General features: G+C 35.2%; 1 protein-coding gene and 3 pseudogenes across 1 annotated transcript; 2 read left to right on the top strand and 2 right to left on the bottom strand.

Annotated features, from left to right (window-relative positions):
* The first annotated feature begins 3553 nt into the window (after nt 1-3553).
* Nucleotides 3554-7545, top strand: LOC120131851 (homeobox-leucine zipper protein GLABRA 2-like). The gene is made up of 11 exons (XM_039148739.1): nt 3554-3625; nt 3718-3998; nt 4542-4659; nt 4810-5004; nt 5095-5472; nt 5546-5647; nt 5996-6205; nt 6351-6525; nt 6624-6895; nt 6967-7053; nt 7124-7545. Exons 1-11 carry the CDS (start codon nt 3554-3556, stop codon nt 7505-7507), a joined length of 2274 nt encoding a protein of 757 aa, XP_039004670.1. The 3' UTR covers nt 7508-7545.
* Nucleotides 7546-8157: 612 nt separating this feature from the next.
* LOC120131706 lies at nt 8158-8669 on the bottom strand (annotated as a pseudogene).
* Nucleotides 8670-9982: 1313 nt separating this feature from the next.
* Nucleotides 9983-10653, top strand: LOC120131707 (annotated as a pseudogene).
* A 188-nt stretch (nt 10654-10841) lies between these two features.
* On the bottom strand, nt 10842-12057 carry LOC120131850 (annotated as a pseudogene).
* Between the last annotated feature and the right edge of the window lie 620 nt (nt 12058-12677).

The following is a 12677-nucleotide window of genomic DNA, read 5'->3' as shown; positions in this document are numbered from 1 at the left end:
GCTCTTTTACTGGGTAAGGAAGACGAGAAAAGCTTTTAAAAATTTATTTATTTTTCATAAAAAAATGAAGAAGTAAAATTGAATGTTGCTTTCAATTTCTTCTCAATGCTTTAGAAAACCTACTTGAAAAAAAAAAGCTTTAATTTTAAAGAGAAAATCCGAGAAGGCAAATCATCGTCTCCTTCTAAGATAAAATAAATTACAGGGTTTTCGACCCTAATTTCCCCCTTTATCATCGTTATTCTCTTTTTTTTTATCTTTATGCACAAACTTTAGTACTAGTTGCTAATAGTGGATAATCATTATTATTATTTTTAATTTTATTCATATCTTTATTATTTTCTTATGTTTTATTTTTTAATAATTTTATATTTCTAACATGTTTTCGATCGTTTGACTTTTATTTTATCTTTTTTTTCAATGTTGAATTTGATATTCCCTACTTTGGACCTCCGAATTGGATTTATAAATGCATTTTGCGTTTGCAGATAACTTTCTCACATCATTCGATTCTGATTTGAGGTTCATCAGTGATATTCTAACAACGCTATCTCTTTTGTGGTTCATTTATCAAAAAGCTATCAAATATATTTGTATCTATCTTTTATTCAAGTTTATTTAGTTAAGTTTTCATAACTTTTTTCTTGTATGATATTTGTATTTGTTTATTTATTTTAAATAATTTCTATATGAGGGGAGGAGGAATTTTATGGTTAATGAATATTAAACCCACACTTTAAAAAAAAAAGAAAAAAAATCAACCGAAAACCATTAATCATCTATTATAGAAATTGTGCAGAAATCATTATATTTATTAAATGTGTCTTACATACATCACGCATATGGTGCCCGACACAAAATCATTCATACGTAGATATTATTGTAAAATTTGACTTTCCACGACTTTTTTCACAACTGGTTAAACCGAAAGTGGATTACTTGGCCAATAATATTCTAGTTCGATGCTAAAACTTGTTGTTAAGGAGAGGTCACTTTCCTCGCTACCAAACATTTTATTTAAAATATATTTGGGTGAAATTAGAAGAAAAAAAAGAACTTGTACTTGTTTCACATTTAAATTTTAACAATTAATAATATCCCGGTCGACGTGTAAAATATTTTCGGCCGAAAGAAGAACTTAATTGAAAAGAGAATTTAATGTTTAGTGAAATTCCCTGAGAAGTAAATTTGCCCATAATCAAGTGAAAATAATAGTACCAAGCATAAAGATAACTATATTACTATTAAGAAATTAATATTTCATGTTTAAAAAACGAGTAAAGACACGTGAATCTAATTATTTGAATGGTTAAATGAATAGTTGTTATTTATAAAAGTTTCGGGTTTGAGCATCAACGGCTATATGATATTTGAACGTTCATTGTCAAATGATTGAAAATATTTTAGACACATAGCAATATATTAAATAATCATAATAAGTAGATAATATTGTTGATAATAATAATAGTTATAAAAGAGTACCAGACAACCTACATGGCTCACAAACTTCAAACAACTTGGCGGTACGAGTTTGATAGACAATCGAAGCCGTTCATGGCTGTGCTTAACTAAATTTTATTGGGTAAATTATATCACTAATCATCAATTTACAGTTTCTTTTCATTTTGATCCTTAAATTAATTTTTTAATAAACACATCGTCAGTGTTACTGTTTTTTATTATTTGAATCATAATTTGATCTTCAATTTTAATCATAGTTTGATTTGTCATCATCATATTGATAAAATAGTATCAAAGAAAATTTAAATAATGTCATGTCACCATTGCATTGTAAATAAAATATTAAAAAAATGAAACATGAACTACTATCGGGGAATCATGGTTAAATTTTAACAGCCGATGATCGAATAGAAAGAAGGTAACGTTAGAAAAATTTTACCACAAAGTAATTCAATGACCAAATAAGAAAGAGCCAATAGCTTGATGACTACTAATTGAATTTACTTTTTTATTATAGTATTAATAAAGGAATCAATCCTTTATAATTATTTTATTACAGTGAAGATATTACTCAGTTCATCAATTTCAATTTTTTATTTCACCAATAGAAAAGTGATAAAGATTATTGCATTAGTTAGTATAACTACCTTTATTTTTTTATTCATTTTGCTTGCATTTGAAGAAAAACTTTAAGTATTTATTTTATAAATCTTTAAACTCGTAATTATCAAATTTTAAAAATATATGAGATTGATTAAACGCATTTATAATGGGTATTTTTTTTTTCTAAAAAAAATCAACATACATTTTCAGATACGTAGATTAATTGATTATAAATAAATTTATTACGGAAGGATATAGTAATATATTTAATAATGTGTTTTGGGCACATTTTAAGCAAACTAAATAACCACGAGATTTGTTCATTGTCCTCTAAGAGAATATGTATTTGGACCATTAGGTAAGAAATTTACTGTAATAAAGGAATGTAGTTTTGATCATCTTCTAAGGTGGTATAAACAATGAGTGAAACCTGTCTATAGGTTTAGATGAATAGGTTTGCCTGTCATTAGAATTAAAATAATGAACTATTTCCTTGTAGTGGCGTGTCTTGACGGGTTTCGACCCGATTGGATTGGGTCGGATTTTTTTAAAAAAAAATTAGGTTCAGATCGGTTTTAGGGTGAAAAATATCTGACCCGACTCAAAAAATATATAATTTGATCTTATACATTTAAGAATAATTACAATAATACCACTCTATATATTATTTTTTTCAATTAAGTCATTATTTTTATAGAATAAAAATAATATTTTTTTAATTATTATTTTGGGTCGGGTCGAGTCTTTAAGTTATATATCGGGTTAGATCGGGTGAAATTTTATTTTGATCTTGTTTTCACCCGACCCATGTCCATCTCTAATTGCAAAAGAATAAAATAAAATTATACGATGAATACTACCTTCCGGTTTGAATTAGAATTGAATTAAAATTTTATGATAATAAATTTACTTACTGATTTATTATATTAACATGTCGATACATTCATAAATGTAAGATTTGTCAATTTCTAGCTATACCTTTATTGAGATTCACCAAAATTTAATTATATAGCATTAAGGTTTGTAATTACTGGTTAACGATCTTGAAATTCCCAGGTCTTATACATATACAAACAATGAATCGTGATAATAATAATAGTAATTGGAGCCCGTTGTTTAAGCCAGCAAGCTGGAGCCAACAACATTATATAAACTGAAAATACCGTTGGGGAGCTCAATTCAAGCATCCAAAAGCTTGAAGTTAGTTGGTCTCTCACATTTGCATTAACAAATATCTAACAGTCAACTCACCGCCCTTTTTATCCTTTTCTTCTCCGTCCTCCTCCGAAACTCAACAATGGCTTAAACCCTCACTAAATATTTTATTCTTGGAGGCGAATAAAAATATAGAATATATAATAATAGTGATGTGTGAGTTCATTTTTGTTTTATGTCCTTAAAATCAATGAGACCCCACATTTAATTCCTCTCTCTATCTCTGCAGCTTAAATCAACCATTTCATCAGCTGAACCAAAATCTCATATTGCCATGGGAGTCGTCGACATGACAAACCCACCCACCAAAGATTTCTTTGCTTCTCCCGCTCTTTCCCTTAGCCTTGTGAGTAATTTTAAGTCAATTATTTTCCCCCCCGATATCATGCGTATATCTCATATAATGATATTTCTGCTCTACGTGTGTGTTTTATGAAGGCCGGGATATTCAGGGATGCCGGTGCGACGGCGGAAGCATCTGCTAGTATGGAGTTAGAGGAAGGAGATGAAGGAAGTGGCGGTGGCGGAGGAGGATCAGGAAATAAAAAGGATGACACAGTGGAAATCAGTAGTGAGAACTCGGGTCCTGCAAGGTCAAGATCAGAAGATGACTTGTTAGATCACGACGAAGATGAAGACGATGATGCCGATAAAACCAAAAAGAAGAAGAGGAAGAAGTATCACCGTCACACGGCGGACCAAATCAGAGAAATGGAAGCGTAAATCTCCCGTTTTATTTCTCTATTTCCCCTTTTTTATTGCAATTTTGACTCTCAACAAACTTGAGTGCAATGATATTTAGGAAATCTGAAATCACTCTTGCAATCAAATTTTAATTCTAAATTCGTCAATTGTTTTAATTACAATAAATTTGTATATATGCCAAACTCTCATATAAGTACATACACTATCATGCATGGAGCAGTTAATTGGGAAGTATTTTTAATATAAAAAGTTAGTTACATGCCTGCAGAAGAAAACAAGATTGAAAAGTTGAAGATGGCCCAGAATTTTATGGTGAATTTAGTTACTTTTTCTACCTTTGTTTTTTACTTGAAAGATATGCAATAAAAGCCATATTCTTTGTTTTTTGTATTTTTGTTTTCTTTTTCATGGCTGAAGTACTGTCTCTCTTGTTCTCTAATTGCTTCACATTAATTACTATTCAAAGTTTATGATGAGATGTTGTTTTCCTGTCTATTACAAATTAAGGGAACGTTATTGATTTGTATGAAAAAGAAATATGTAAGAATCTTTTTCAGGCTGTTTAAGGAATCACCCCATCCAGATGAGAAGCAAAGGCAGAAATTGAGTAAACAACTTGGCCTTGCTCCAAGGCAAGTCAAGTTCTGGTTTCAAAATCGTCGAACACAAATCAAAGTAACCCCAGTTATTCTCTTTTCAAATTTTCATTTCTTCTACTTTCAGACTTCAGTTCCATGTATATATATATTAACTTCGGTTAATGTCAGAGTCTTTTGCATTTTGTGAATCATCTTTGCTGGGGTTAATGGAGTAGCCAATTTGCAGGCTATACAAGAGCGACACGAAAATTCATTGTTGAAGCAAGAGCTGGAGAAGCTCAGGGATGAAAACAAAGCAATGAGGGAGACTATAAACAAAGCTTGTTGTCTCAACTGTGGCATGGCTACCACCGCTAAAGATGGCTCCACTATGGCTGAAGAACAACAACTACGTATCGAGAATGCTAAACTCAAAGCCGAGGTCTAGAGGGCTAATAATCGATAAAAATTTTCACCTTAAAAAAGTATTCTAGTTAGCGTTCATGTATATTCTATTTTGAAATATTTGCAGGTAGAAAAACTAAGAACGGTAATAGGAAAATACCCTTCAGGTGCATCAACGACTGGTTCATGTTCAGCCGGAAATGACCAAGAAAACAGGAGTTCATTGGATTATCACACTGGGATTTTCGGGCTTGAGAAGTCGAGAATCATGGAGATTGTGAACCAAGCCATGGAAGAGTTGCAAAAGATGGCTACCGCCGGTGAACCGCTGTGGGTTAAAAGCGTTGAGACAGGCCGGGAGATACTCAACTACGATGAGTATGTCAAAGTGTTTTCTGTCGAAAATGCAAGCCATGTGAGGCCGAAAAGATTGATTGAGGCCTCTAGAGTGACTGGGGTTGTTTTTCTTGATCTCCCATGGCTTGTTCAAAGCTTCATGGATGCCGTAAGAAATAAATATGCATATATGTAGAAGCCATTTCTGTAGTTGACTGTAATTTTTCTGTCTGTTTCAATAGAATCAATGGAAGGAAATGTTCCCATGCATAATCTCAAAGGCGGCTACCATTGATGTGATTTACCATGGCGAAGCTCCAAATAGGAATGGAGCCGTACAGTTGGTAAGTTGCCTTGTCTGTCCACAATGCATGTGTTAGTGTCCCTTTTGTGCATTTTTTTTAATCTTTTACACTCGTATTTAAATTATTTATATGTATATAATTTTAGCACGTTTTATATAATTTATACGTCTTCCTTCTTTTTAGGCTAGTGGTCCACTCGAAGCCTTTATCTTTTCCTCTCTTTTTTATCTCTAATCTAATAAACTCGGCTGAAGTTTAAACCCATTTTCTTAATTTTCAATTTATTAATAGTATTATGCTTAGGAATACTTAGTTTTCTTAATCATTTTTGAAATACTTAGTTTTCTTAATCATTTTTACTTAAATGGTTTGGCACTTTGAAAGCAGATGTTTGCGGAGCTGCAAATGCTAACACCCTTGGTACCTACCAGAGATGTGTATTTTGTCCGGTACTGCAAGAAGCTAAGCGTTGAAGAATGGGCAATTGTTGATGTTTCCATCGACAAAGTTGAAGAAAATATCGATACATCCTTAGTAAAATGCAGAAAGCGTCCTTCAGGTTGCATCATCCAAGATAAATCCAATGGCCATTGCAAGGTGTGTGTGCGCGTGTGTATCTTTTAGGTGAAAGTGATGGGTTTGACAGAAAAATTAGCACCTTCTTTCTTGATAAAACCAAATGAACGGATATGATTTCATTTTGGTAACGAGCTTACGAATATCTTATTTGACTAATTTTCAGGTGATTTGGGTGGAACACCTTGAGTGCCAGAAAAGTAGTGTTCATACATTGTACCGTACCATTGTTAGCAGTGGCCTGGCCTTTGGTGCTAGGCATTGGATGGCAACATTGCAACATCAGTGTGAAAGGCTCGTTTTCTTCATGGCAACCAATGTTCCTACTAAGGATTCAACTGGTAACCTTAAATTGTTTCCATTATGTAAACAATATGCACGTTTTTTTTTCGGTCTGCAAAGAAAGTTTTTCGACTGTTGCTTGTTATTGAAATTTTAGGTGTTGCAACACTGGCTGGGAGGAAGAGCATTCTAAAGTTGGCGCAGAGAATGACATGGAGCTTTTGTCATGCAATTGGAGCATCAAGCTATCGTACCTGGAATAAAGTCACTAGCAAGACAGGGGAAGACATTAGAGTTTCTTCCAGGAAAAACTTAAATGACCCCGGCGAACCTCTCGGGGTCATCCTCTGTGCTGTTTCTTCCATTTGGCTGCCCGTCTCTCCGACTATTTTGTTTGATTTCTTGAGAGACGAATCTCGCCGAACGGAGGTACTTAAATCAATTAGATTCATAAAACAAGAATTGTCGTGAATACTCATTCTTTCCTCTGCAAACTCTAGTGGGATATCATGTCAACCGGTAGTCCGGTGCAGTCCGTTGTGAATTTGGCCAAAGGGAAAGATCGTGGCAATGCAGTAACAATTCAAGTACGTTCCTTAGGCACCCCCACTCAGAATTTTATATAGCATTCTAAGGTGCATCATGTTTTCTGTTCAGACAATGAAGTCAAAAGAGAACAGCATGTGGGTGCTCCAAGATAGTTGCACCAACACTTTTGAATCCATGGTGGTCTTTGCTCCGGTGGACATAACTGGTATACAATCGGTGATCACAGGATGTGACTCCAGCAACACAGCCATATTACCTTCAGGGTTCTCCATCCTTCCTGACGGGCTCGAGTCAAGGCCATTAGTGATCACTTCTAGGCACGAGAAGAGCAACGATAACGAAGGAGGATCCTTGCTTACAATAGCTTTCCAAATCCAAACAAACAGCTCCCCAACTGCTAAATTAACCATGGAATCTGTGGAATCTGTCACCACAATAATATCTTGCACATTGCATAATATTAGGACAAGCTTGGAATGTGAAGATGGTTGATCACCCTACCCTTCTTAATTAGGTAGACATTAACTGTAAAACTCGTTGTCCCCACCCCAAAAAAAAAACCCACAACACACCCACAACTTAAGAGGTTTAAGCAATTGACATATTTTTTTTTGTTATGTGGGTTTGTTTCTAGTCCTTCTTTGGTGAGCACGGATTGTTTGGACATCAGGCATATTTATGGAGGGGCAAGTGGATTGACCGGAGATGGATTTCAAAATCATTAGATGTAAGAGAGTGAAATATTCCTGATGTATATAATTAATATTCATTAATGCAATAATGTGGTTTTATTGATAGCTTTACCAACCTCTGAGCCCTGAAACTGGTAACCATCCAATATCCCCTCTCCTTTTAACAATTGTCAAGCATGAAACATCTTTGCATTGCTGCTTAAGTTCTCTGTCCAAAATTATGTTGTTTGCAGTTTCATCACAATAGCCTCTCCATCCAGGTTTTATCACTAAAATATCAACTTGTTCACTAATTAAGACAAGAAACCCAACTCAAATAAACCTATCAAGATTAGGGCAGAAAACAAAGGTCATGACAAACTCAAAAAAAAAAAACCGACATCCTTGAAAAGCAACAATTGTTACATCAAGGGGAAACAAGGGTAGTTTTCAAGCAGTTAAAACACTTACAAAAGATTACAAATTTACCCAACACAAAAAGGAGCAGGCGCCACCATGGGCTTAACACTAAGCCTCCTGCTCTTGAGGCTGGTTAGATTCCAACGGAATCCCAAGCTCCCCTTGTTCTTCTTTTTCCTGCTTCCCATTCCTACTTGGTACAGGCACCGCAATGAAAGTCTTGGTATTGCTGATTGGCCTGCTCTTTTCAAGCTGCACATAGTCACCGACTTTGAATTGGTTATCAGGGTCATGGGCCTGGAACTTCTTCTTCTTCCTAACACGCCTTCTGTATTTTGGATGAGGGAATAAACGCACCACTTCCACTGACACTGTCCTGTCGTTTGTAGCACAAACCACCCTGCCTTGCAAGGATTTCATTGCCCTGATTGGAGGGGCAAAAGCCTTGGATTTGAGAGGTTGGTGAGAGAGAGAAGAATTGGGTTTTGAGAGATGCTTGAGCGAAGTTGAGCCATGGAGAAATGGGGACGCTTTAGAGATTGGAGAGAAAAAGTGATCGACATGTTGGAGATGAAGGAGAAGCAGCGGATAAGAACCAGCGAGTTTTCTTATTCTTATCTGTTATAGATTGGGTAAATGGGCCGACATACGTCCAGTTATTTCAATAAGCTGGGCCCGATTCTAGATTAATTTTTTAGGCACAATTATAAATAAAACTTTCGATGTATATATTTTGTCTTTTTTATTTTTTAGTTAAATTTAATCTTTAAAAAATTAAAATTTTAGTTTTAAATATATAAATTGGTTAAGATATTAAATTTTTAATGTTATTGATATGAAATGTCACATGACAATTTATACGTATTCCATGTTTTTTTAAAAGTATTTTTAAAAATTTAAATTATTTATTAACATATAGTATAACATAAATATCTTATATTAACAAAAAGTATAAGTGTATTATCATATGGAATAATACCTTAAAATCATTAAAAATAATATTTTAATTCAAAATAATTTAACAATTTTAATTGATTGGATCCAAATTGAATTCAAAATTAGAGATAAAATGGACAGAGAAAAATATAAACATTAACCCTATATTTGAATAGATAATCTTATTATGTGAATCAAGCATTTTTGTGGTACTAGGTGGTGATGAAACTTTAGTACTAAGAAAGTTTATATATTTGATATAAATATAAGTGATAATAAAAAATTCACATGAAAAATAATCTTATTTATAGATTATTGATTTATTTAAAATTATGTAAAGATAAAATTCTAAAATAAAACGAGTAAATATATCACTCGGCTCATCGATCTAATTTGGGAAGTTTACTATATGTCAGTCTAATTTAAGGCTAAAGAGCGATAGGGAATAGGCATAACTGAAAATGTTATTAAAAAAATAATATTTTTTTAGTTGAACATAACTTAAAATATTAACTTTCTAATATTTTCAATTGAATAAAAAAATATTACAAAAAATATAATATTTACAGAGAATGTGATGAAAAATAGGCTCAATAAAAAATTATCAATAAAAATATTTTAATTTATTTCTAACTAAAAATGTTATATATTTTACAACATTTTTAATTGCGATTAAGTCAGACTCTTATCCATCGTACATTCCCATTCTAATTTCTTATCGGTTTTTTGAGGTGATGCACTCATGCACATGGCCAATTTGTGTTTTCACATATCATAAAAATAAAATGAATACCTTATCTACGTTCGGCCAACGTGGCACGACCTAAATGGAAATCCATATCTCTATAGCAAAAGCCCTATTTGCCACGTGTCCAGTTGAGATCCACAGCAAAGATGAAAAACCCAACACCACCCGCGCAGGCAACTAACTCAAATCTGTACGAAAAAAACAGTTAGGAAGCAAAAAACAAGGCAATGGCTTCTTTTGCTACCTTTGCTGCTGTTCAACCAGCGGCCGTCAGGGGCCTTGGCGGCAGCTCCCTCAAAGGAACGAAGCTCTTGGTCAAGCCATCTCGCCAGAGTTTCAAACACAAAAACTACAGGTACCACCAACCTTAATTTCTCACCTGCAAATCCCAACCATTTAATTTCAACTTATCTGACAGGGCAGGTTCTGTGGTAGCTAAATATGGTGATAAGAGTGTTTACTTTGATTTGGAGGACATCGGCAACACAACAGGGCAATGGGACTTGTACGGATCCGATGCACCTTCACTCCAGGTTTACCCTTGTTCCTCACTTTTGTTAATCTTGTATTTGAGAAAGATTTTTGCAGACTAGTTTTACACTGGCCATTCTGTATAATTTGGAATTGCAGAGCAAGTTCTTCGAGACATTCGCAGCTCCATTTACCAAGAGAGGGTTGTTACTCAAGTTCCTCATCTTGGGAGGCGGTTCCCTCGGTCTTTTCCTCAGCGCCATCGCTTCCGAACAAGAAAGGTCTACAACTTCCACCAAAGCCCGGGCCCCGTGGCAAGATCTGATTTACTGCAACCTTTTAAAGCTTTTTCATTGTATGTATCTTGTTTTAGTTTTCAAACTTGTAATCCTGAAATGCAACCGATCCAATGACATTCTATCTCTCTATATCTCTACCTGAAAGCCCACCATAATCCCATCCAGGTTGAAAAACCTATGGTTGTAGTAGGTCAGGCTTTCTCACACTTTATATTCCTATATCTATAACACTCTATCTCTCTATATCTCTACCTGCTTCCGATGATTCATCGCATCCTTGGTTAATGGTGTGCTGTAGGGCTCCGTATTCCACCCAAGCTCTCAACATAGGACGCCTTGTTTGTCACTACAGTTAGTTTTTCCGAGTTTCCATCGTCGTCTGTGGACATCTCATCTGTTGCATCCGCCTTTTCATCAAAGTCATTTTGATCTAAACTCCAAGTAAGTGAATCCGAGAGAGTCTTCGCTTTCACTACCGTATCGATTCTTGGACTTGTAGTCAGCAATTAGGCTGGCTGTCATCCTTTAAATTGTTCCGTTTGTCAGGTTGTGGATTTGGATTTTGGGACATATTATCAGCATGGAGGACGTCTTCGATTCTGGACAAGACTGTAAAGGCCAAGCTCTCCAATATCCTTGAATAGCCCTCTAGGAGAGCCTGCCCTACATCCTGTGATTCGAACAAGAAATCCTTAAATAACTTGAGCTGCCGTTGATGTTATAGGATACATTGCCCTGCTTAAACGAAGAGGGACATTCCGACATTGCAGTTTGGCAAACTTACTTACCCGGTTGTATTGGATCTTGCTGATGTCTAGAGAAGATTGCGGCAGTCCCGGGAACCGATGTTTGATGACGAGTAAGATGGTCTCAGCTCTCTCCTCAAATTGTTCTCTCTACTCGAAGCTAACAGCAGAACCCCAAGTTGTTTTTCCATCCTTTTGGGTCATCTTCCTCTTCCATATGACTATAGATGCCTCAAGTCTATTCTTGAGGTCTAAAATCTTAAGCTCGGATGATAAGTCCAAAGTCGAGAAAAACTGATCGGGATCAAAGAACTCGACAGTGATACTCCGATAAACCGCATCACCGAGACTAGCTCTCCCATTCTAACAAAGCATCAATAAATTGTGATCAGGCAGGGATTATCGAAGCAGATTTTGATGCAACATTGTAATATATTGGATAATTTTCAAGCTTTACCTTTGGGAGTGCTTCAATGTAGTTTTCAGGGACCTCCATCTCTGAGAGAACTTGAGCATTAATAGACATTGCTGCTTTGAGCACTTGAGTCACAGATTCCTTTTGGCTCTGCAGATTTTTTCTGCACTTATCCGAGAGTCCATCTTGGGGAACTTTAACGGTAGGCAGCCACCACTTATCATCTTTTCTCTTGTTTTTTCCCTTCTCCGAGTCCGGGGCATCTTTTGATAAGTAATAGAATTCATTTTGATCCTTGAAGTGATCTAGACTTTCCCGACCATTGTAAGTTATCATTAAATCAGGTACTAGTCTGTTGCTTAATTATAATCACAGAGGCTCAAATTAGCTAAAGAAGACCATATATAAATGTATATATGTCCTTACGATCAGCATCGCATCAAGTTTCCACAGGGCCGGTATGTTCATATGAAGATTTATTCGTTGCTTTGTGACCATTATCTGCAAAAACAAGAAGCGAAAAGAAAATGCATGCATATTGAAAATGTATATAGATATACTGACTTATAATTGCTCCGACACAGGTAAACTGGTAAAGAGAGGGAACAGGAGATCAGATACCTCCATATTGGTTCCATCCTTGCTCTTCTGTTGGGATGGAACAAGTTCAACAACATGATCAGCTACAGACAATAGCCAATCTATTATTTCTTTTCTCCACCTCGCTTTCCTGTCAGGTGTCATAGGCTCTAAGCGCGATTGTTCACCGAACACAGAAGCTGAAGGCCATTCGGGAACGGAAATTCGGACCAGTCAACATAAACTGATTCTCATATCTCAATTAAGCTACTATATAGGAATAAGAGAGGCTACAAATAGGTCTAAAAAAGGAGGAAATACCAGCAAGGTTGGTAATGGCGTTTGACAGCGCTAAAGCTGATGAAACTCCCTTTCCT

This window comes from Hibiscus syriacus, unplaced genomic scaffold (assembly GCF_006381635.1).
Source record: "Hibiscus syriacus cultivar Baekdansim isolate YM2019G1 unplaced genomic scaffold, ASM638163v2 tig00110556_pilon, whole genome shotgun sequence".
NCBI lineage: Eukaryota > Viridiplantae > Streptophyta > Magnoliopsida > Malvales > Malvaceae > Hibiscus > Hibiscus syriacus.
The sequence above is the reverse complement of the archived record's forward strand: the minus strand, read 5'-3'. Positions and strand labels throughout refer to the sequence as shown.